General features: G+C 38.4%; 3 protein-coding genes and 1 long non-coding RNA gene across 14 annotated transcripts in view; 2 read left to right on the top strand and 2 right to left on the bottom strand.

Moving 5' to 3' along the window:
- LOC128863422 (villin-like protein quail) overlaps positions 1-6,145 on the bottom strand; it is a 53,409-nt gene extending 47,264 nt beyond the window's left edge. The window contains exons 1-2 of one of the 10 annotated variants that reach the window (XM_054102566.1): positions 5,583-6,145; positions 3,207-3,399 (exon numbers count right to left, since the gene is read on the bottom strand). In XM_054102566.1, coding sequence (XP_053958541.1) covers positions 3,207-3,233 — 27 coding nt within the window. In that variant the 5' untranslated portion in view covers positions 3,234-3,399; positions 5,583-6,145. Of the gene's footprint in view, positions 1-3,206; positions 3,456-5,582 lie in introns of all 10 variants that reach the window. The other 9 variants (XM_054102565.1, XM_054102562.1, XM_054102568.1 and 6 more) reach the window with 9 other exon arrangements.
- Positions 6,146-7,440: 1,295 nt separating this feature from the next.
- On the bottom strand, positions 7,441-10,135 carry LOC128862855 (elongation factor Ts, mitochondrial). The gene is made up of 4 exons (XM_054101637.1): positions 9,901-10,135; positions 9,467-9,727; positions 9,156-9,404; positions 7,441-8,054 (listed from the first exon to the last, which is right to left on the bottom strand). The coding sequence occupies exons 2-4, from the start codon at positions 9,620-9,622 to the stop codon at positions 7,542-7,544; spliced, it is 918 nt and encodes a 305-aa protein (XP_053957612.1). The 5' UTR covers positions 9,623-9,727; positions 9,901-10,135; the 3' UTR covers positions 7,441-7,541.
- A 720-nt stretch (positions 10,136-10,855) lies between these two features.
- The window catches only part of LOC128863007 (dynein axonemal heavy chain 7), a 102,019-nt gene continuing 87,609 nt past the window's right edge, over positions 10,856-25,265 (top strand). For both annotated transcript variants that reach the window (XM_054101887.1, XM_054101886.1), the window contains exons 1-4: positions 10,856-11,067; positions 11,139-11,354; positions 22,262-22,424; positions 22,491-22,724. In XM_054101887.1, the coding sequence (XP_053957862.1) occupies positions 10,859-11,067; positions 11,139-11,354; positions 22,262-22,424; positions 22,491-22,724 (822 nt within the window). In that variant the 5' untranslated portion in view covers positions 10,856-10,858. The remainder of the gene's footprint in view (positions 11,068-11,138; positions 11,355-22,261; positions 22,425-22,490; positions 22,725-25,265) is intronic.
- LOC128863008 (uncharacterized) lies at positions 13,509-14,024 on the top strand. Its single transcript, XR_008454569.1, has 2 exons — positions 13,509-13,660; positions 13,770-14,024. It is a non-coding gene; the product is annotated as an uncharacterized LOC128863008 (long non-coding RNA).

Genomic DNA, 25,265 nt, shown 5'->3' with positions numbered 1-25,265 from the left:
TTGTTTGTAATTCTTTTATATACATATCCTAAATTCCTCAAAACTACTCCTACGCGAGCGGGGCCGCGGGTTAAAGCTAGTGTACATATATTTAAGAATACACACAGAAAATTTAATATCGTTCCGGTGAATATTTTCGAAGTTACACGCAAATTTGAAAAGGCGTTTCAGAGTGCTGCTTAAGTGTTTTTAAACTTTAAACGCGTTTTTCTCAAAATGGTGTTTTCAAAGTCGGTGACCAACATTACTCGAAAACGGGTAAAGCGATTAGTCCCAACACGAACACTTTTAACACGAGCTTCTTAAATATATTTTTTAGTAATTAATCGAAGATTTTTTGTCACCGATTAAAACTTTTTTTTATAAACAATTTACGGCCGAAGTTTTGGTCAAAAATCAATTTTTTTTTTATTTTTGAGAAAACGCCATTTTGTCAAAAAAATATATTTTGCTTATTCCTTCGATTAATTACTAGGTTTAACATTACTTTAACGAAATCTGTTTGGTTTTTTAATTTCAGAGAATCCAGTTCAGAGATATAGTGGTCACCGCAAAACGTCTTTTTTGAGAAGAGCTCTCGGAGATCAGCTGTAGCTTCCTTCCAAATAAATATTTTTACTAATACTAAGTCTTAAAATACAGTTAAAGATAAAATAAAAATGCGCTTTTTTTCGGCCTTCTAACTGTATATAAACTGAGAAGAAAACCATTATTTTCTCGGTACAAGCCTATAGTGATCGATATCTCGTTAAGTATCGATCAAACAATTTAAAGTTTAAAGGTGACGTTTCACACTAAGAAAACTTCTTCTGCTGTTTTTTGTTTTTTACCATTCAGTTGTGAGTTACAGGGTGTTAACACTGGAAGTCAACAAAGAACAAATTCGGTGCATTTTACGGTTTTTCTTTAATAAAGACGAAAATGCAAGCCAGGCCGCTGAAACTGTGAATGGTGAATGGTGTTTATGGTGTCGTTACTGTCACAGTTATTGCGTGGACTTTTGGTTTCGTCGAGTCCGTTCAGACCTTTTTGATGTGAAAGAAAATGTCAATAATGTCGAAAATGTCGATAAAATCGCAGAAATCATCGAAATTGATCGGTACGTTAGAGGTCCTAGCATCGCCCAGGAGCTAAAGATCAACCATAAAACAGTTTTCAGCCATTTGCGCAAAGATTTTACGCAAACATAATGGATTTATTGTCACCAAATCAATATATTGCTTTTTTTTTTATTTTCCTTGTTCACTCCTCTCGGGAGCATAGGCCTTTGACAAGACTCTTGGCTTGCGTTGATTTCGTTAATCTATTTGATTTCTGACAGGGTAGGTGATTAGCCTACCGTATTGCTTATACATTATTTATATTCCAATCGAATTTTTTACCTTCAAACCACCAAATTGCAAAAAAAATATATGTAAATTTTGTTTTTGTACTACAGCGATCATCTTGTCTGCATTCGCCTTGATGAAATAAAGGGTATTTTAAATGACGCGCCTAGATTTTGTTTAAAAAAAAAGCACGATACAACTTAAATTCTTGCAGATTTCGCTTTTTTAGTTCAAAATACGACTTTTAAGAATTATATGTGAAAAATGACCAGGAGCACGTCTTCAGGCTATCATACGAGAGTTTTAATTTTCAAGGACTCGCTCACACATCACCGCATTGAGTTCAGTAAACTCGATCCAATTATTGTGTTTCAGCTCTGGAATTGTTTTTGACTTAATCTCATAGACTTTACTTAAAAAAAACCCCAGTCTGGGCTGCCAGTCCTTTGTCTATCCTCAACAGAACCAGTTTCTTGAAATTTTTTCACCAACCTTTGGTTTATTCACTCATTCGGACGATTATTTCCACCAAAAATATCAAGAATTCATAACATTCGATCATTTTCATGATAAGTTTCAATAATTTTAACGCGTTATTCTAGTGTTTATCGGTCTACTTGACGAATGTCAAATATGACATAAAAATAGTACCGTCTAAGAATTATTCACTACTAGCATCTAAGCGTCACTTTTGAAAGGCCCTTTATCTTTGGTAATTTAACAACATTCGAACATGAGCAAATTTTAGTAAGTTTTGGTTCTAATATTGTAGCTTTTGTATAACAACAGATTTTGGTGCCTTTAATATTATTTATTTGTGCTTTCGACGCTTCAATGAATTTTTTTATTATATAACTGTGCCAATGATTGAGAGCTCCTTCCTTTTCAATATAGATGTGTACATCTATTGTAACGGATGGTAAAATTGAACGTACTTTTTCCACGCATGCCCCAGATATCCATCTCGACTTTGACATTTGTGTACTTACAAAAACTTACACGAGGCTTTCAAGCAGAATTTTAACGATTTTTTCTTTCCACCTTCTGCTGAAATTCTTCACACTCCGCCTTTTGAGCTCTATTTGTTTTTTGTTTCCGAAAAACCGTCTCTCACTCTCTGCGTTCTATAGGTAGCGGCCATGTTTTTTGTTGCAACGTATCAATTGCGTTTCGTTGGGCTTGTTGAAAATCCAAACGCTTCTTCGGCGACGGTACGAATGTAGTGAATGCAGGAGTAAATGGGGAGCGGTAAAATTGTACAATGTCCATAGTCGATCACATTTGTATTACGGGCCGGGTGCTTATGTTTAGGTTTTTGTAGGAAATTCGAACTTCAGTTCTGTCTGAGTCTATTAATGCATTTTTTCATCATTGGCATCTTAGTGATTCGTGAGTTTGTGTTTATGAGTTGGAAATAGCATATTAAGAATCTTAGTGGGATGTGGTCTTTTTTCATCAGGGGAGTTTGTACGAGAGATCTATAGTATTATATTATATAAGCGACAAAGGCCTGCAGGTTATTCAAGTGCTAGGAAAGGGTGCATAGGTAGATGGCAGGCAGTTCTAAGTGGGTTGGATATTTCATTTTTGTACTGTACGGATTAAAAGCCTTTGAAGTTCGCTTTAATCTGTTATTGCAAAAGGACCTTCGGAGCTTTTCGTTAACAACCAAATGCGAGTTGAATTTTGGCCTTGTGCAGCTCAATGTGGAGTTGTATTGCAGTCGGGCGCGGTACCCAAAGCACGGCAGAGGTTTTACACTGGCCTCGAACCTTACTAGGGTAGCTGGTGTGACCGCTGTGCGTTGCCAATTAGTACCAAAAAGGCTCACACTTCAAAAATATGTTCGTGTTTTGTGATTGCAGTATTTTTACTTACCTGTTTTAAGAAGTTAAACTGCAGCATTGCTAATTAATGATTTGTGGCTGCTCCTTGCTGCTGTGTATGACTTTTAAGCAATAATGCAATTCTTTTATTTTTTTCCTTTTAATTCACACCTTTTTATTGTATTTAGTTAGTTGATGAGTGATTTATGCCACGTTGGACATAGGTTGCATGACTTGGCTTAATGCTGGAAAGCAACGTACAACAAACTAGCAATTAATTTAATTTTTTCTTAACGCTCTTCTGTTATTTAAATATTATAATGATTAAAAAATGCATGGTCTCAAAAAAATATGTATGTGTGTTAAAATGTACATTAGGGTATTCCTTTTAGATGAAGCATTACTTCATATTGTTTTGATGTTGGGTGGCAACACGTAAATTTTGCCATAAAATGATATTAAATCAAATTTTCTTTTAACTAAAGTGTAACTTTAATTAATAGTTTTTACTAGAACTGTGTTTGGGGTTCGAATTTAAGTTGCTTTATTCTCACAAAAAAAAACACTATGGAGGTCAATTTTCAAAGCCTTCCATAACGATTTCTGTCGGATGTGTAGGAAGGGATAAATGACTGGGTTGTCTAGCGAAGTAATAACGCTGAATAATCCCAGGGAGCATACGGTATTTGGGGACATGCATATATGTGTCTAAAACTTCCCGAAACCAGTATTTTTCTTTTCTTAAGTGCACCCGTACATTCGTTCATAAGGATCGCCACGAGTTGGAAGCATCAGACAGTGATGCAGAATCTGTTGCAAATGGTAAAAAACCCACGGAGCATTCGGACACTGTTCGAAGAGGGCCAATGCGAGGAAGCTTAATGTTCCTGAGGGACTTCTCCGTCGAGTTGTCCATGAAGATTTCCGGAATAAATCCTACATTATGCGTAGAAGACAGTTTATGTCGGAGCAAACACGAGTCGGCCGCCATAGTCGAATAAGTTGGCGTGTGACTACCATTCGAAAGTGCCCAAGTTCGAATCTCCATGCATGAAACACCAGAAGATGGAAAAGGGTTTTACCAACAGCGGTCGCCCCTCCACAGGTAATAGCAAACCTCCGAGTGCCATGGAAAAAGCTCCTCTTAAGAAACCTCCTCATTTGCCGTTCGGACTCATCTTGAAACTGCAGGTCCTCCATTTTGTGAAAAACATTAAGACGTACACCCCCAATAGAAGCAGGAGTGCGGCCAAATACCCAGTAAAGGTATAATCGCCAATTATAAATAAATAATATATATAAACACAGGAACAGCGAGTTAAGCGATCAGAAAACTGATTTCTGACGAAAAAAAGTTTCACCGAGACTAGCCGAAGAAATGATGAGAATGACAGATAGCTATGGTCCAATTCTACAGAAATTCCTATTTTGATGAAGACGAATTTCCCAGCCACTGTTATAGTTTTAGGTGTTGTGACCAAGACTTCTTTACTCAAGGATTTCGAGTCAATTCTGCTGCATATATCGAGTTTCTAGAGACAGTAGTGAGCCCCTGGATTGATAGTATACACTTTGACAGCCCATAACACCTTTCAGCAAGATTCTGCTCCTTCACACAAAGCGATGGTGATCCAAGTTCGGATGGCTGAAAATTTCCGCGATCACATAACACCTAACTTCCCAGATTTTAACCTCCTGGATTGCTACGTATTGGGCGGTTAAAACCAATAAGCGTCCTCATAACACCATTTCTTCTCTGAAGACTGGAATTAATATCGTTGTGATTTGATTAGGGTATGCAATCGTTTCCGGACCCATATCGAGGAGGTCCGGATGCTAATGAAAATTTTTTTGAGTGATTTGATAGATATATATAACAAGTCGCTGTAGTCGTATGGGTTGATATGTGACTACCATTCGGGAGTGCGTAGGTTCGAATCTCCGTGCATCAAATAATGGAAAACGTTTTTCTATAGCGATCGCCCCTCGGCAGGCAATGACAAACCTCCGCGTGCATTTCTGGCTCGAAAAAGCTCCTCATAAAAGCCATTAGCCGTTCGGAGTCGGCTTGAAACTGTAGTTCCCTCCATTTGTGGAACAACATTAAGATGCACACTACACCAACCTCCTCCTGGCCAAACACCTAACAGAAGTCTACGAGCAAATTATTTATTTTAGTTGTATATGTGTAAAAAATTTCTAAAATTTCATTAAATTTTGTTCAAAATAAAAGCTAATTAGTTTTACTTTCAAATGGTTCTCAAATACCGTAGGCACCCTGTAATTACGAATATGTATGCATTGTAATCATGAGTTCAAGATTCAAATTAGAAGCAAATCTTGAAATAAAGAATAAAAAAAATAATAGTGAGTGCAAAAACATCTTATATATTATAAAAGGTACACCCTAATGTGCATGCATATGTACGATAGAGGCTTGGGGCTTATGCAAGTTATATAAAGTTAGATCGGAACACTGCCAAAGCATCACCAGAATAATTTTTGCTGCGTTTTTTCATATATGTCTGCTGTTATTGTTGTTATTACACTAAGGTGGTGGCAGCTGCTACCTTCGGTTGTATTTTGTTCTCCAAATCGTTTTATATATAATTTCATAGTTTGCATGCACATAAGAATTTTCAAAACTATTTGATGATAATTTATCACTGTCACTGCCAAGCACCAAATTCTATGCAATACACTAAAATACCGTTATTTGGAATGATTTCTCTCAGACTTCTTCACAATGATTTTAATATAAATGATTTCTTAAAACGCTTTTCTAAATATTTGTATGTATTTATATTAGATAGACAATAGACAAATTCTTAATCCATTCACTTCGCGCCACAACGGAATTTATAAATCACCAGGTACTTAAAATGTGGACCCGAACTTTTTAGTTTTGGTTTAAAATTTAAATAGATGGAGTGAAGCTTTTTTGCGAGTCCGTCGATGACTGCGTGAAATCAGAAAATTCGTAACTGAGTACCCAATGCTAGCGAACAGTGTGAGCGAACTTTAACAATTTCAAAATTCCAACAAAAAACTAACAATAGCAACAAAAACGTTAGAGACAATTGTAATACTCATTAAATGTCAGAAATGAAAAGGCTTTGCTATGGTTTATGTTGTTATTATTGTGGCTGTTATTAAGAGTTAAAGTTTATGGGATTTTGTTATTGTTGCCTTTTAGCTCTTTTACTTGCCATGAGCACCGTTGGCGCTAGACATACACATATGTATGTATGTATGTTGTTGTTACGGAAATGGAGTTGAAAAGTGAAGTGTTAGTGAATGCGGTGCGCAATTTATGCTGTTGTTTTGTTGTTGTTGTTGTGACAGTCACTTTTTATGGAAATTATTATATTTTACTTGCATACATACATATGGTATTCATAATTTTATTTCATTTCGATTTTCGCAGTTCACATTTGGTATTTCAAAATGAGAGTACGCACTTGGCAGCTGAATTTTGCAGTGGGAAATTTCCGAGCAACCGCGGGATATTTGATTAGACCGTTTGTATGTACACATATACCTATGTATGTATGTATATATGTATAAAATTCGAGCACGTTATTTTACAAGCGTCAGAAGCATCAAATTTTTACCTCTTTAAAAATTTCAATTGAATGCGACATTAACTTTCCATCTGATCTCGTTTGAGTGTTCAGTAAATATTAAAATTGTTCTACAGCACAATTCAACACCCAATATTCAATTCCATTTGCCCAAGTGTAGCTTCCCCACTTAATAACTTGCCTACACAAACACACAGATCTCCTTTGTAGCATAAACCAATTTTGCATATGACCGCATTCAGCGAATGCCGGCATGCGATGGCATTGCCCTAAAAGTATTTCCCCATTATTCTGTGTTTCTATTCTACCCAGTTATTTTTGGTTATAAGTACACTCTTTTAAACTTATTACATGCACGAATTTTAAGCACCTCATATCCCGCTTGTGTTATCTCTCACTTGTGTTGATTGTATACCTGTGCGCATGCGCTGTTTTTGTGCCCATAGGCAGCACTTTTCGGTCCGAGGCGCTCATGCGTAGATCCACCTGTGCGCAGCAATGTTGAACTACGCAGTGTGACAACGTAGGGGGTTGACGCACATACACATACATACGTGTGTATAGGTATAATTATGTATACATATGTATGTACACCTTTGTGCTGTTACGTCCACATTAAATTGGCATAATAAATGCACATACATCTGATATTATTTTAATTTGTGCTCGGACTTCGGAGTAAATATTCTTTGTTTATTTATTTCTCAAATTGTTATTGGTTTTATTTTAGAATTTATTTGACTAAATTATAAAAACAATAATAATTTTTAGTATTATTTAACATTGTATATGCGTTAGCATAGTTAATTACTTAATTTAACCTGCTCTAAGCGCTCGCTCTTCGTCACCTCACCGCACTCGTATCGTTGGTAATCAATGATTGTCACGTTATTCTCCTTCAGTACCTCGCCCACTGTGCGATCAGGATCGATCAAGTACTCCTGATGTATGAGACAAGTCTCGTCGTCTTTATTGGCCATTGGCTTATCTTTGCCTTCCTCGCCAATCTTTACGGGATTAAGTCCTACAATATGCTGGCAAATATGTTTTTGCAGTTCCTCGTCCACACTTGCCCCGCGGAAGGCGACAATGGCACCATATTTGCCGATTTGTGTTGTGTTCTCGACTGCGGCCACATTGGTGGACGTGGGATGTGCATACCCGGCCAGTTGTAAATCATTGCTAGTTTTAAAGCATATCGCACGTTTAATTGAGGCATTTTCGCCGACAGCACCAATCAGTAATGCCAATTGATCGCCCAGTGTTTTGCCATCTGTAGTACGGAGTTTCCGCAACGCCTCAGCCTCGAAGCCAAGCTATTGGATGGTACAAGAGAATAAAGTAGAAAAAATAGTAACAATGTTCCGTTTATGCGTTAAAAATAGTAAATTGGATTTAACAAGATGATTTTTCTTAGTAGATAAATAGTCACTTGATAGGAGCATAAAATAAAGCTATTTGCTCTTCATCACAGAACCCGATAAATTTAGAATTTTGTTGCAAAAAATGTTGAAGTTACTTATGCACGCTTATGTGTGGTATAAATTGAATTGAGATAAATCTAGGTTTATGATTTTTTGTTTGGTTGCCCATGAACTACAATAGGATCCATTTTTGTGCAACTTAACTTTTCTTCCACAGCCAAAAAAGGCATAAATCGCTAAAATGGTTATTTCAGTTTAATGTTTAGACTTTTATGCAAAAATGTTATTTTGTTGTTGTAGCAGCATAAACATTCCTCATAACTATATGGAGAATGCTGCTGGAATGACAGACCTTCGTCGGATACAAATCCGGGTCGTCCCGGTAACGTTTGTTTGTTAACAGTAATAGAAGCTCCGCCAGTGTAGGGCATATCATAGGGTCGTCTTCGTCTAGCTCATCTAAAGGTAGGCCCAGGAAACACGACGGGTTGGGCCCAGAGGGAGAGGGGTGTTAGGTGAGTCGGTTTTAGAGGGCATGAGAAAAGGTAGTTAGTGTCGTGCGGGGTGCCTTCACATGCCGGACATATGTTTAGTATGTCGGGGTCGATTCTAGATAGGTAGGAGTTTAACCTGCTACAGTACCCAGAACGTAATTGTGCCAGTGTTACACGTGACTCACGGAGAAGCTGGAGCTCTTCATCTGTTATTGGTGGTGGTTGGACTCCGATTAAGGCATTCACTGGACGGGAGCTTAAGAAGGTGGTGACGGTCTCCCGGTGATTGTCGTTTATTGACTGCCTAAACCGGTAACGTAGAACCGATTGCCGTGGGAACGATTTTGTTAGCCTTTTAGGTTTAGTATACTAGAGGATATTCTATTTTGTTTGAAAAAGTTAATTTTAAAAATCAATTTCAAATTGGCCACATTTTATCCCTACAATTCGTATAAAATGTTATTTTAATAACCATTCATGAATGCCTCTCCATACATACCTTCCACAAGTCACCATCAAAATCCGAAATTTCGGTGTACTTGGCACAAATGCGCGACACGTGATCGACGAAGTTTTTGAAATGTTCATTACGTGCGACAAAATCGGTCTCACAGTTAACCTCTACCATGGCGCCGATATTACCATGAATAAGTACGCCTACTAAACCCTGAGCTGTAGCACGTTCTGCAAGCTTTGTCGCCTTTGACCAGCCGAGACTTTGCGCTTGTTCATTCAACCATTTTTCCGCCTACAAATATTCGTTTCTCATTATGCGTATTTTCATGTCTTTGCAATAAGTATAAGGCTTACCAAATTTATATCATTATTATGCATTTCCAGTGCTTTTTTGCAATTGGCGAATGTGTAGCCGGTCTTTTTGCGTAGCGCTGCTAATGCGCTTTTTTCAGCGCCAGCTAACACTAGACGTGTTGTGTGGAATGCACGGGTAAAGTGCTGCAGCAACATGCTTATAATTTTACGATTTTCCTTTTATTTCCCTTGTGGAATAGCCGCAATAGACTACACTGCTTCAAACTTGTTGGCTGTCTACCGGAACGACACGTGCAAGAGCTGCCAAGGAAACCAAAGTTTCATGTTTATTCATTGAAAACAAATCAAATCAATTTTCAATTTAAAGCCGAAGAGAGCAGACGTTGTTGAAATTGCGTGAAGAAAAAATTAATTGAATATAATAAAGCTATACACAACGCCGCTTTGTTATTGCAGAAAGTGAACATCCTTACGAGAAGCATCCAAGAAAAATTTTCCGCCAGTTTATATTCTGAGCACCGCGGAAAATACCGTTGATACGCGAATTAAAAGTATCGAAGTTGGCAGCGGCGCTGGTGAGCGAGTTTTTCACTTAATTTTTATTTTAAAACAATTAAATGTGTTATAAAATCGGCAATTATTACTTTTTGGTCAATTTTTCTTGTTTTCTTGGTTGCACAATGAAATGTGTGCGGTTGAGGTTGTCAAATTGACATTTGTTTTTGTTGTGTAGAAAAGACTAAAGGAAGCTGCCATATCAGTCCAATGTGAAAAATAACACCGCTTCACATGTAGATGACGCTATGCGCTGAGCGGAAGTGCTTGTGTTGTGAAGTCGCTAATAAGCGCAAAATTGAATTGCTTGCATTCAAGAATAATGTTAAAATGAAGGGATGGCGGTTTTTTCTCGGTCGACGGTTACATGAAAATTTATATTTCGACTGCTGTTGTAAATTATTTTCCAAAGAAAATTTATGTGTGCCATTTACTCAACCAAAGGGAAAACTAAATGTCTAATCTTGCTATTACAGCTCTATCAGCATGGCGCAGCCGTCCACTTCCAGTGGTGCCATTAAACGACCCTGCTCGAATCTGAAGCTGGTGTATAATCGCCCCAAACCGGATGTACTTAATAGTATTTTGAAATCGCGCGCTAATCCTCGTTACCGATCACGTCGTCTATGGTATGAGTTGAATATGCCGGAGTGTACGTCTACAATATTTGATGGCAAAATGTTATCCACGTCACTGCCGGATAGCCTGTTGTGTCACACTCGCGAGATGCGCACGAAAAATAAACAGAAAGCAAGAAAAAAAGAAAGTAAGTTCAAGTAGTTGTGTGTGAGAGAAAATGTTCACAAGCGGCAACGGCTAATGGCTGTATTAACTCCATTTTTATTATGCATTTTTTTCACAGGACTACGCACCTACATGGATATGCGCATGGAACGTGAGAGTTTTCGCCTGAAATTAGTGGAGTTAATTGCATGCGATGATGAGGACGTTGAAATGGTGGACGAGGATGGTGTAGAGAAATTTCCCAACAAGAAAGAAAAGCAAATGTTGCGATACTACTATTACATTAAACATGGCATCGATACGATTCATGTGGCGTCCATGAGCAGTCATGTACTCAAGAGGTGAGTGCGCGATGCGATGAGTAATCCTTTCGAATTATCCATTTTTGCATTCTCGGTTTTCCTCACTTAAGGATCAAAAAACTTATAAGACCCGAGCTAAATAAATGGCAAACCGAATTCAATGAAACCATCAGCGAAATTAAGGGGGACTACACATTCGCTATGAAGAAGGCGGTTATTGATTTTGTATTGAATAATTCGCTACAGGGCTTGCGCAAAGACAAGGAACAGCTATTAACACCGGAACGAAAGGAGGTCAAAGTTATGATGAATCGCTGGCGATATCGGTAAGTGGAACTTTCGTTTGGATTTACAAGAGCGCCCTGGACTCTAGCTGCCACTTGCCCAAACAATTATTGATATTCTGCTTAGTTAAAAGCTCCGTGTGGGAGCAAAGTGATAATTTGGTAACATAATTCTTTCTGTTCTCAACTTTTGACCATTTTTTACAAATATGAAAAAAGTGCTTAATTGGGAGAAGTTTCGAAATATTTGGAGAAACTTAAAACCACAGACATGAAGCAAATAGTTTGTAACAATAACAAAAACAATTGTTACAAATTATCACGTTTTGGTGTTCATGTACCCCCAAAACTTGCAAAGTAGGGGAAAGTGAGAGAACAAAATGGCATTTCATTTTGAGGGGGAGTTGTAATTTTTTACTGTAGATAGGTACATTTTTACTTGTAAGAATTTGCAAGTGAGCAATAAAAAAAGCTGATCGCAATGATGTTGGAATGGAATGTCCTTCATCTCACAGCGATGATGTTCCATTTCAAATTATTGGGGAGAAAATGAAATGCATCGATGCTAAGCTCGTTATTTTGCATTTTATTTGCTTTATTTTATTTTTTTTTTAATTTAATGCAGGGTAACTCAAGTGCAAAAAGTTTTAATTTAGCCATTTTTCCCGCCAATATTTTAATCAGCTGTACGTAAAACTTTCAAATTGTGACTGGTTTCGCGTTCATGTTATTCTCTTTGGGAGCGAATTCTCGGAAATTAACTTATTGACAAGTTACTGGATAATTTTTACATGAATAGACCTTATGTTTAGGTGGGAAGAAGCGATAAACTGGAACAACTGAAAGCCCGTTCATTGCGTTGCAACAGAGAACAGGGCCCAGGTTGCGCCGATCACAGAACCTCACGAGACTGGTGGCCTTCCCAAGTGGTGGCACTTCCAGGGAAATGTAAGAAAAATAAGCAGATGCAATAACAAACCTCAGCCATCTGTTTTTACCCTCACAGAGAGATGGGATGATACTATAAGACCGATCCTAGGTGTATTCGAATAATAAACAACGAGCATAGCATCGATAGGTTTAATTTTCTCCACAATAATTTGTTCCATTTCATCATCGTTGTCAGATGAAGAACATTCCATCAGCAATTGGAATCCTAGGCTCGTACCTACTAGAGGAGGAAGACCTACAATTGCTTTCTCCTAAGGAGCTGGTTCGATTCTTCGGTATACTAAATAATTATAATTAAGTAATTAGGGGCGCACAATAGATCAATCTGGTCACAGAGCATAAAGGCCTTAATCTAACCCGTCGACATAGAAAACTGATGACGAAATAAAGAGAATGAAAAGTTGATTAATTAAAAACTACAACGAATTAACCATCAAAAAGTTGGCAGAAGACTTGAACATTGTTTATGGATCCATTCAGGCCATTGTAGTTAGCAATGTAGGTTTGAGTCATGTTGCTCGTCCCAAAGATGAGACGTTAACGTGAAGAAATGTGTAAAAAAAAAAAGAAATTATTTGTGGGAAAAGAAATCGCAGATTTTGCACCATAATAACACACCGTCGAACAGTATCATCATTATTCGTGAATTTTCGACCAAGAACAAAACGAACACCATCCAACAGTCATTGAATTCCGTTGATATAGCCTCTGCGAGTTTTATCTGTTTGATCGGGTCGAAAAACCACCACAGGGAACCAACTCGGCGTTTTAACAGTAGTAATGGAAAAATCTAAGATGGCTCTGAAGGCTATATCGAAAACTAAAGTTTCCGAAGTGTTTCGCGAGCTGGATTAAATGCTGGTATAAGTGCGTTGCAGTTGATGTGTAGTGTGAAGGGGATACCTCGAAACTTTACGTCACCAAAAGCCTTTGTAATGCTGTAAAGTTTCTATAAAGAAGGAGTTGAATATCTGCAGCTTATTGATTTTGCTCCGTGTATCTGACCATCCTCAAGATAAGGGAAATGCTTCCATATAAACTTAAAACGCAATTTAACTTCATTTAGCCGGTAAAAATTGCCGGTTGTAAAAATCGAAAATATTAAATATTAATTTACTTCTTTATGCAAGCTTCTTATTAGATCTTCGTGCTTGTTGGTGTCACGATTTTTGAAGTTAGTCGCAATTTCCACTAATTACTAAGTTAATTTCTCTGATGTCATTTTGCAAGAATGTATCAGCCAGAAGTAAACTCTGGGAACTGCTTATTTAAAGCAAATGGCAATCCGGTAATCGAGTGCATTGTGAAAAGTGTAACCAGTCAGATCCAAATTGCAGTGAAGAGAAAAGTGAATAAATCGAAAATGAGAGCCACTATTAAAATTGTATTGACTTTTGGTAAGTATTATTCGCACTTCCATACATACATAGGTATTTGTGTGTATATGACAAAGTACTTAAACATTATTTTATCCTTCTCTATCTAATACATTTAAATTTTTTTTAGTTGTTACTATGTTGTTGTATAGTTTGCCCGTTTTAGCCCTTCAACGGAAGGCTTTGCTTTCGGATGGAAAATAGAAAAAATTAAATTCGCTTTTTCCTATTGATGACAACTGTAAAGCATAAAGGCTATACGCGATTACAAATACATGCATATGCACTTAGTATGTATGTATGAGGTTAAATTTTTTTAATTTGATATTACTTTCGATTGTATATAACAAAATTGTATAAAATAATAAAAAAAACGGAGAGCGAATGATTGATTTTTTTATATCGAAAAAAGTGATCATAGATCAAAGAATATTTTTTTATGCTTCTAAATACGAATTGTTCTCAAGGATAATTGCTTTCGTTGCTAATACATTTTATTTTCGACTTTATTGTTTCACATTGCACCCCGTTGCGGCGTCCCATCAGTAAAGTATAGATTTTTGCCATAAATTAACTAGTGTGAAAAATCGCGTTAAGATCAGAGCAAAAATATAAACTCAAACCTCTGCTTCTACAACACCTTTAGAGCTACAGTCTGTGTCTGAAGAAAATAACGGGGTTTTTCGTAACTCCAATATATATTTCGTCCTGCTGTTTGCTGCATAATAGTCCCACTAAAGGGCTACGACGCCAATGCTTACTCAGGTTAGTGTCGTTCGAAACTTTCCCGTAAACGCAACCAAACAAAACTGAGTGAGAAGTACGTGAAGCGTTCTGAGGCGGTATTTTCATGCACGCACTCGAAAGGGTCGAAATTATCTTAAGCCACGGCTTCAAAAGTGATTGAAAAATCAAAAAAGTTTGTTGTGATGTGGAATCAGCGGTATAAGGCTTGAAGCGGATGACCACCAAAAAGCAGGATAAAGAGATCGTCCAACTTTTTAAGCGCGGACTCTTCTTTGTGAATACGCCAAGCACGATCAGTTCTTGCTAAAAAGGGAAGAGATGTGAGTATCAACACCATCGAACGTCGACCGCCCCACCTCATGAAAACCACTGCTCTCCGAAAAACACATTGAGAAGCAACAAAACAAGGAAATGGCGTCACAGTATTGGACTGGCCTTCCCAGTCCCTAGACTTCAACCCCATTGAAAAAGTGTGGGGAACTATGAAAACGCATTTTGCCGGAAGGCCAGTCCATGATTTAAAGCAACTCGTGCGTGAAGTTGGCAAAATCTAGTCCTGTTTGTCGACGAGCTACGCAGAAAAGCTGGTTCAAAGCATAAAGAAAATGCCAGGCTATGCTCGACAACTATGAAGACTACACGGCTTATTAAGTGATGCGACTCGTAGTTTTGTACATACTTATATGTAAAAAAATATTAAATTTATACTTCATGAATAATCGTGACACAGACTGTAAGGGTATAACATTCAACTAAGATTGGAAAAAATTTTATAATTATAAAATTATATAAGTTAATAATAATGAAACCAGAGCTTTTTCCTTTAGGTTCAGTGAGGTTTTCTTAGAGCTAGGAGAGTTACTATCGAAAGGTATTCTATTTTTAAATAAAAAAAAACATAATGTAACTAATAAATTGATTTTTCAATATATCAATAAAAGTACTAACTTTCGTCCTGATATGATCTGAAAGTCACATCACAGGCAGGTTAGGTTCGGTTAGGCTTGGCAGCCGCATCGCACATAGAGACAGCGAAGGCCACTTAGACCATGAAATGGGTCCGTTGTGAGCCGCAGGGGCTGGGCTACATTTCCCCTTCCAGATGGAACCATTTTGAGCTTTGGACAAAGCGTAGAAGGTTGTTGATACCTAAAGTGTATAGACTATTTATATTCATTAAGAACATGTGCAAAAAACGTGTTGAATTGTTTCCTCCTCATTTCTGCAGCTACGACAGAAATCATGCATTTAAACCCCTAATCTCCTTGCGTGATTAATCCTATGAGACAATGTCTTGTGAGGGCCCCTCCTAATTTGAAGACTGCTCAATTTTATAATATTCTTGGACAGAGGTAGTCTTAGCCTTGACCATGTTTGCCAAGAAATTTCACAGGTATTGGCACTAACCCATCTTTGATTTGCAGAACTGATTAGTGCGTCCTTAATAAGAAGCTTACAAGTTGCGAGAGGTACCTCCATAAAATTATTTATGTTTGGCATACAGGTACCTTCTCTTGCAAGTTGGTCAGCCCTACAGTTCCCTGGTATACCTGACCTGGAACCCAGCATAAAATAATACGATATTGTTTAGCCATCTCATTAGAAGATTGGCGACAATGTAAGACACTCCTTGATGTTATTTGAAATGCATCCAGGGCCAGTATGGCAGCTTAGCTGTCTGATAAATTGCAGATATCTGTTGATGATATTCTGTTTTTCTCTAAACATCTTAAGGCTTCATGAATAGCGTTTATTTCCGCTTGAAAAACACTACAGTGATTCGGTAGTTTAAAGTGATCCGGTGCCCATTTTAGATCCGTCCGTGTAGATCTTAGCGGGTGTGACCATTCCATTCCAGTCTAGAAGGGATTTTCATTGAGAAATTCCTTTCGAAGCAGAGAATGGGACGATGATAATTACAATCAATGGGTATATCCGTATAGGAATCTAAGATGGTTGAATGTCCATGTGTGACAGTCTTCCATTGTGAGCTCGTTCTGAGCGTTAAAGTGGAACAGGCCGCTGAGTAATTGCAGAAGAGATCCAGGGGTGGCAAATGCAACATGATGCCCAAATCAATGGATGACGTGGTTTTCATGACGCCGCATTTTGCTAATTCCGCTGATCTCTGCACCTTATTCAATAAATTAGAATGGGATTTTTCTGCATGGCACATCACCAGACAATATTTTCACATAGAAGAATAGGTCTGACGACAGCAGTATAAAGCCAATGAGCAACCTTAGGTTTAATTCCCCAGGTCTTACCTAAAGCTCTCTTACAGGCATAAAAAGCTGGGCTCGCTTTCCTAACTCTTTCTAAGATGTTTGACTTCCAAGTCAATTTCCTATCTATGGTTAGTCCCAAGTACTTGGGATGTTGTTGTTGTTGTTGTTAAAGTGGTTGAGTATTTCTACTGAAAGAATCATAATTAGCGACCAGCACCGTTTTACTACCACTATCCTCGTGTGAAGATGCCGTGTTTTTTGTTTTTTTGCTTCTAAGTCAGATCCATTTTGTGAGATCCAAGTATAGCAGCAACTTCTTTATCTCGATGTCTGAGCCTTCCAATGTCCTGTAAGGGTTGCATTGATGTGGGAAATGTTTGGTCGAGAGCATTCTAACAAGTAATTCCTCCTTTGAATTTTATACGACGGCCAAGTGTTTTTTGTTGTAATACATGCAGTTAATTGCTTCCACCTTCTATCGGCTAAAGCATGATAGTGTGAAGCAATGGATGCTTTTATTATGCTGAGTTAGGTGGAGACTGCCACCGCCTCTGCTATGTCTAGTGTCGAACCTTTACTTGCTAGCTCATCCGCTATCTCATTACGCCGTATGTTCCTATGACCAGGTACCCATATCAGAGTAATTTCAAGCCAATGACTAAGCAATTCTAGTTCCTCTCTACCCTGTAAGACTAGTTTGGATGAAATGGAGTCGGAGTCTAAGGCCTTGATAGCTGCTTGACTGTCTGAAAATATACCTACTTTTGCACAAACTTCCTTGTAGAGTTTTAGCTCCGAATGGAAGCCAGCTCCCACAACACAGTTCAACTTAGAACCGTCAGTGCAGATTTCAATGTCGTATCTTCCAATCATCTTCCTTTTTCCCCATTAGGCTCTTGGTGGAAAACGTCTTTCTTGAAGTTAAGGTCGGCGACTGTGCAGTCTGATCTGTTTTTGAGCAGTGAGGGTCCGTGTAGGAGGATCTTGCTGTGACCGTACGATCTTGTTGTCCAGTAGTTTCCTTTGTCTCTGAGTCTCACCGCGCTGCAAATAGCGATTGCTTTTATATGTAAGTCTAATGGTAATAGATGAGTTAGTGCATTGAGCCTGGGTTGACTCCTAGACCACACTATTCTGCCCACCTAGAAAGTATATCTAGAGCATTTTGTATTTAATGTAGATAGAAATTTACCAGAGACAGCAATAACAACATCATCGGTGTAAGCTATCACCTTACAACCCACCGAATCCAGTATTAACAGAAGAACAGACATATCTAAAAAAAAAAATTAGAATACGCTTAAAATCCCATTCATTTATGTACAATTCACAGAGACTTGGGCCCATAAATAAGAGCGCAGATTTTCTTTTATAAATAAAACACAACAATATTTGTCGAAATCAGTGTTTTATTTCATCACGTTTTTATAATATCTATTAAATGCCCACCGCGACTCTTTTGGCAACACAGGATGGGCATATCAAATTTTTCTATGACTTTTTGGCATAGCTCGGGCTATATGTCATTTATGAAACGCATGATTTCGTTCTACAGCTCTGGAATCGCCAGAGAAATAAGTTCAATAGTGTCAAATCGCATAATACAAAATTCGGTTTTTCAAAATTGCAAGCTTTTCGGTCAGAGTTTCATATACAAATTTTCAAACAAAACCTGTCAAACAGTGCAGCTGTGCATTAAAACGTATTTAAGGCGCAACTAAGTGAAAACGAAGTACACATACACACATTTATCGATGCTAAAACGTTCACTGCACTCAGCCACAGCCGCAGCAATGAGGTGATAGGGAGCAAATGGTGGTAACTGGAAATGGCATTGACACGAACAACGCGGTTTGTTCGGCTATCCTAAGCTCTACTGTAATGTGTCAACGTACGGTTAGCGACGTAATTTGCTCATAGCATTATGAACGAAAATACCATTGAAAAATTTGGAAATTGTGTGACAAAAACAAAAAAATTTAAACACACTATTAAATCAATATACCCACGCAACTAGGGGCAAAATATAGTTAAACTGCATTTAAAGTTGTTTTTCTGAACACAGAATTTTTTTGTGGGAGACGAGTCCCCTTCTCATCATCAGTTATTACTATTCCCAAATATTGCCACTTGAAATGAACATCTTGAGTTTATGAGGAATCCAAATTTTGAGTTTGCTATGAGCCCAAACTTTTTTGGTGAACCTTTTTTTTTCTGATCTTTTAATATTTCTGCAACCTCTCGTGCCGACTAACGTGGGTTTGGTCTTATCAATAACTTTACTTTGCTCCCATTAAGCTCAGTAGACTTTCCTGACCTAGGAGCATTTTGATATTAAAATTACCAGTACGGAAATTCTTGGATTAATTTTGGCAGACTATAAACAGAGTGAGGAAGCAAAATAGTGGGTAAGGTTATATGGTTGCCAATAAGAGGATCCCTACAATAATATGCGCTTGGTGGCCAGAAAACTTAATATCAAACTTTGATTTACCCAGACGATGCAAAAAGATCGCAATCAGTATTGGAATCCGTAAGAAAAAGTGAGCCTAATTTGGACATACTCTTAGAAAACTAGCGTGACAAATGGCTTTAGAGAAGAACCCTTAAGGTTACAGTCGGAGAGGATTACCCAAAGGATTCTGGTCACGCAACCTTCACGAGGAGTTATCCAGCAACAATCGCACCTGGACGCAATCTATGATAAATAAACAACCAGCGTTAGAAGAAAATAGAACTCATTGACTTTGACACTATGTGCTTCATATTCGGCGCTTAAGAAAATAATATAAATAATAAAAGGGTCCACTTTGGCCTTTGAAATTCCAGGGATGATTGATTCAACAATTATTTATAGAACTTGTAAAATTTAGAATAATAATATGAGTCTCAAATCAAAGAAAGTTCTCTGGAATTAAAAAAAAATGTTTTTGACTAGTGACTAAGTATACAAAATGTCCTTTTAAAACGTTATCCTTGAAATTTTCGATAGTTATTTTTGAAAAAAAAAAGAGGTTGTCTGTAAAGTCGGTTTACTGACGATAGTTTAACGTGACAACGTCATAAGAAAATACTGATGTAATGGTTGCAATTTTCAAAACAAAATTTTAATTTTATTTGTTTGATAGATATTTTGTGTGGATATAGAGAAGAAGGTAAATGGAATCGCAATGGAATAGGTCAAGTTACATTTACACAACTTGAAAAATGACGAAACATTTATCAAATTCATGAAAGATATGTTCAATTTCGATTGTGCATCAGACGTTAATAAGTCAACAACACTAAGAGGCAACATCATCTATTTGCCTTTTCAAGACACATTACACTCGAAACACTGCCTTTCATTTCCTACTTTTCCGATCATCGTCCTATTCTCAACAGAGAAATGGTTCATTACCATGCACACAGGAAGAAATATACAAATACAAATATATATGTGAATTTATATACATATGCGCATATACATACATATATATGCTCACTCAAGTAGGAGAGAGCCAGATGTGGAACGTTGCCGAATGCGGGGGCCGATTGTGCTCTTTGTCGTTCGTTCCGCGCTTTCGCTTGCAGTTCAAGCAAGGTAACGACGATTGAGCAAGATAACGATACATTTTTTCGGGCGGGCAGCCGGCTAAATCGAATTATAAGACGTTACCACGTCAAAAAAAAAACGTTAAGGACTGGCGTGTACACTACTACATTCTCGAATTTCGCCCTTGTAACTTTATTAATTTAATATAATCAAAATTTTAATGCTTGTGGTTACCAGAACTTTTTAATGGGCGACAGAACTTATGCTTTTTACTACCAGATACAAGGTACCAACTTTTACCCTATAAATATCAACGGACAAACTATTTCACTTTCAGGCAGTGCAAAGTAGTTAGGGGTAATTCTGGGCTTCAAACTTAGCTGGAAATTAAACGTCGAAGAACGGGTAAGGAAAGCAGAATATGCCTGTAAACGTATGCTTGGAAGAAGATAAGGTCTTCACCTAAGCATACATGCGGTTATACGACCAATTTTATCGTATAGTTCGGTAGTTTGGTGGAAAGCTCTAGGGAGAGATTTCAATGCCAAATTACTCGGCAGAATACAAAGACCAGTCTGTGCAATAACGGTCGGTGCAATCAGTTCATGTCCTAGGGAGGTTCTCAATGCACTGACACACGTTATTCCAATAGACCTGCACATTAGGAAGATGCCAACCATGAGTGCATTTAGGTTAAATGAAGCGGGTCGCTGGAAAGAAAAAACTTATGGTCACGAAAGTCTATTATTGCGACAAACTCAGTTAACCTCGGAGAGGACTGATTACATAGTCCCCACAGTAACTTTCAAAAGGAATTTTTCCACTCTCTTTCCATCTAAGAAGGGATGGAACAACGGATTCTTACTAAACAACTTCGACACTACAGTCTATAGAGATGGCAGTAAAATGGATTGTGGTGTTGGAGCTGGTATATATTCTCATGGACTTGGAATTGAAAAATCTGTGGGTCTCCCCTATACCAGCAGTGTGTTCCAGGCGGAAGTACTGGCAATTGGGGAAGCTTGTAGGCTACTAATCGCAGATTTCTCCTTTAAGAGCAATATCGCTTTCTTTCGGGCAGCATAGCTGCAATTCAGGCACTCAATTCGGCTCCAACAACCTCTAAAGTGGTGGAACAAAGTAGTAACAGCCTTACCACCTTGAGTGAAAACCATAAAGATATCTTAATTTGGGTCCCGGGACACCGGAACATTGAAGGTAACGAAAAAACAGATGAGCTGGCAAGAGGGAGATCTGTCAGGAATAATGCTCTTACAGAATCGGTATTTACACCATTAGGTGCAGTTAAGAGTACAATTTCCCTAAAATATCTTCAGATCGTGGATTGTAGATGGAGAGACCAGATGAAATGGAAAATTAGCAGAACGTTATGGCCCACCTACAACATCAAACAATCGTCAATATTGTTAAACATGAAACGACGGGACGTCTGGAGACTAACGGCAGTCATAAACGGCTTTTGGTCTGTCGGAGAACAAGCAGCCAAAATGGGCATCCCTCACAACACATACTGTCATAGTTGTAAACAACCGGAGAAAAAGGAAACAATCTTCCATTTCTTCTGTGAATGCCCTGCTCTATGGAAGGACAGAATGTTAACCCTGGACAAACCGCTGTTCGGTAGTCTCGAATAACTGTCTGGCAAACACGTCAACAGCCTAATAAGGTTCCTAAAACGCACAGACTGTATTTAGGTTTGCTGTAAATAACTGTTAAACAAGTTGGTAATGCGGATATGGCAACAAAATGGTGCGAAAGAGCTAGTTGGATTCTGGATGAATCACCACTCTAACCAACCAACCAACCATTATGGGCGGGTACACGCTTATGCCCTCGCAGCAACGAAAGCGGGTAATTTCGCACATGAAGGAATCAGTATATAGGATTTTCTGTTTGAGAGGCGGATTACTGTAGTAGAAAAAAATGCAATATGCCCGCGGGCAAGTAAATCCTCATGTTCAGATTAGTGGCAATCTATGGTTGCTCAGTAGTTTTTCCTTGTTGCCTTGAATTTTCGATATTGAAAAATATTATATTAAATTATATGTACACATATACATACATAATCATACTCGTACAATGTCGTTTCAGTTATGATGAGAACCGCTGTCGCATCCAAAAGACACTCTTCTGCATTCATCGCAGCGTGGCTAGCATACTCGATTTATGGAGCGTCAAATATAAAGAGAAATTTTTTGTTGATGTTAGAGAACTGGCACAAGCGAAGGGACCCTACGAATTATATCATTTTACGGTAAGTAAATCGCTAAAGATTTCTGCAGTTAAAATAAGATTAAAGCTTGTCTTCTTTCGTCGTTAGTATTTGTGCGGACGTCAAATCGATACTGCCAAGGAATTGCTTGAGAAAGAATGGTACGGGGAGATACATCAGATCTTATTGCGCGCCAGTCGGCGTGGTCTGCTGCCCGATGTAAGGCGAATGAAATTATTACAACGCTTCTACAATTGTGTTGCTGCCTTAATGACACAGCAGCTGGAGGATATATGCATACGCAGCTTGACGACGTATGCCGACTTTATCTGTGATTTTGGGGTAAGTGATTGATAAGATTTATGATTGTTAATACTACATATATACCCGGGGAGCCGGAATTTAATAGCTTTTAAAATGAAAGTACGGATTTCCGGTTATTATTGGATTTAAAAAAAGAAGTTCGAAAAATTAAAAGCACGCAGGATTTCAGTATAGGAGGTTCTGAGGGGCAATGGAAAACTGTTAACTTTTTTCTACGTCAAAATTTTGGCCGGACTTTTTGAAATTCGAAAAAATAACTAAATATGAAATTGGGTCAATACTGTATACACATATGTAGATACATTAGGGTGCACCTTTCTCCATACCAAAAAAAAAATTAAATTAGGTATGGAATTATAAAATTTGTTACATTTTAAGACTTTATTTAAGGCAAACAATTTTAGAAAAATATTAATTTTTATCCCATTCCAAAAATCTCAATATTTTGACTCCTTGACAAAATGAAATGAATTTTAAACATTTTAATGTAGACCTTTTAAGTGTAAACTTTCGTACCATCTGAGGGGATTTTTTAAAAACTAATTCTCTAAAAAAAAACCATTTTATGAGGAATTTTCAAAATGGACTCATCTCACGTAAATATTACCTACTATTCCTTATCATCATCATCAACTCCTGTCCGAAATGGAACGTAGGGATCCGGAATATAGGGCCTCGTATCCCGTGGGAGTTCGTAAGTCCTCTCTATCCGGGTTTAGGAGCCTACTGCTCTTCTAGTAGGAAGGATAAATTGTTTTGCTTGCGCCTGTACATTTCTCGGAAATTTCATCGAGTGTATGAATTTCTGCCTTCCCAGGCGTAAAATTTCTATTATGTGGGCCTAGATAAGCCAGAAAAAGGGTCCAGAGATCTCGATTTCGCGCCTAATTTTGCTAAGCAGGCCGCCTGTTCGTTGGCCTCATGATCTTCATGCCCTGGTACCAGCCCAGCAAGACGGTGTTTCTAGCGCCCAGGGTATTGAGGACAGAGAAGCATTCCTCAACGAGTTTAGATGTGAGACTGCAGTGCACATAAGGCTGTCTTGCTGTATGACAAGATACAGGTGCCTTTTCGAAGTAGTAATTGTCTGAAAACATTTTCTGCCACAAATTTTTATGCCATCGAATGAAAGAGATCAGCATAAACGGGGTTGCTATTGATTTAGTCAGCGAAGTTGCCTTGTCCAAGGCAACAAAGGCTCTCATGATCTGCAAACGTCTAGCAATGGTGACATATGGAGCGGTCGCTGGGCATCGAGAGTCATTCTCTCAACTGTGCGGGCAGGATACGGACCCCGCGGGAGGGATGCGGACCTGCCCTGTAAGTGCGATGGAGGTGATGTTTGAGCTGGCATCGGTCCATATAGTTATTGAACAATTAGTCAAGCGTACCCTGCTGAATATTACCAGGGAAGGCTTCGGGAGAGGAAAAGTGATGTCATTTAAAAACATGGAAGTGCTGACGCTGCAGCTCCCACTTTACCAGCTACACAGAGATGATATCACTAAGGTGATCAAATTCGAAAAGAAGTTCAAAAATGTACCCTGCACTGATACGCAGTTTGCTCGTTAATCCCAGAAGGCATAGGCGCTGAAACTTACGCCCCCAGAACCAAACGCTCTGGTCCTATGGCCAGTTTTCCAAGCAGCTTCCAAACGGGTAGGTATGCCATTTGTCTATGTGCAGAGATAAACTTAGACAGAAATGTCAAGCATGAGCGAATCGCTATTCTGGGTGACAGTTAAGCGGCACTCATGGCCCTATCGTCCTGTGAGATCAAATTCTCACTGGTACTTGAGTGTATCGAGAAATTTCATCTACCAGGAATGCACAATTGCATCCAGCTAATTTGGGTCCCAGGACACAGAGCTATAACTGGGAACGAAATAGCGGTCTCATTGGTTAGAGTGGCTACGGCCTCGCCTCTAATAGGACCGGAGCCCTTCCTTGCTATGGGACAACACACCATCAAAGAGAAGCTCAGCAGTGAAGAAGTAGGGCAAAGGGAGATTTGCTGTCACCAAACTATTAGGCTATGCCAGGCGAAATTCTCACAGGCCACTGCGAACTGCCAAGTCATCTCATCTCAGCAAATTCCAAAGCACCTTCTCCTCGAATGCTGGGCTATAGCGCGGAGAAGGTTGAGACATCTTGGCCAATTGCAGTCAGAGGATGGGCACATACGCTCAATCCAAACCAGCTCTATCCTGATTTTATTAAGGTTACTGGGTCAAGATGAGGTACTGTGATGAGTAGAGGGCACAAAAGAACATGAGGTCGAAGTGCAAATCTCTTATAGAATCTAATCTAATATATGACATGTATCTCGACTTGAAAGACTGTTGGATGGACACCCTTTGGTATCAAGTTTTTATAGTTCGGCCTAAATATTAATTAATAAAAGTAACTAAGCCTTTTGTGAAAAATGATTAGAATTGGACAGATTTACGTGAAATCCCTTACTTGTCAGCACAAAAGAGAGAGCTTAGAGAGAGAGACCTTAGCCCTTTTGGACTTCTTTTTAAAGTACTGGCGGGCAAAAAAAGTACTATGATTTGT

This window comes from Anastrepha ludens, chromosome 5, assembly GCF_028408465.1.
Source record: "Anastrepha ludens isolate Willacy chromosome 5, idAnaLude1.1, whole genome shotgun sequence".
Taxonomy (NCBI): domain Eukaryota; kingdom Metazoa; phylum Arthropoda; class Insecta; order Diptera; family Tephritidae; genus Anastrepha; species Anastrepha ludens.
The sequence above is the reverse complement of the archived record's forward strand: the minus strand, read 5'-3'. Positions and strand labels throughout refer to the sequence as shown.

Bases quoted from the DNA above. Each gene is read 5' to 3' on its own strand.
- LOC128862855 (XM_054101637.1), bottom strand. From the start codon at position 9,622: ATGTTGCTGCAGCACTTTACCCGTGCATTCCACACAACACGTCTAGTG. The intron at 9,405-9,466 runs GTAAGCCTTATA...GAATATTTGTAG, and splicing joins ATAATAATGATATAAATTTG to GCGGAAAAATGGTTGAATGA. The intron at 8,055-9,155 runs GTATGTATGGAG...ACCATCCAATAG, and splicing joins TTGATGGTGACTTGTGGAAG to CTTGGCTTCGAGGCTGAGGC.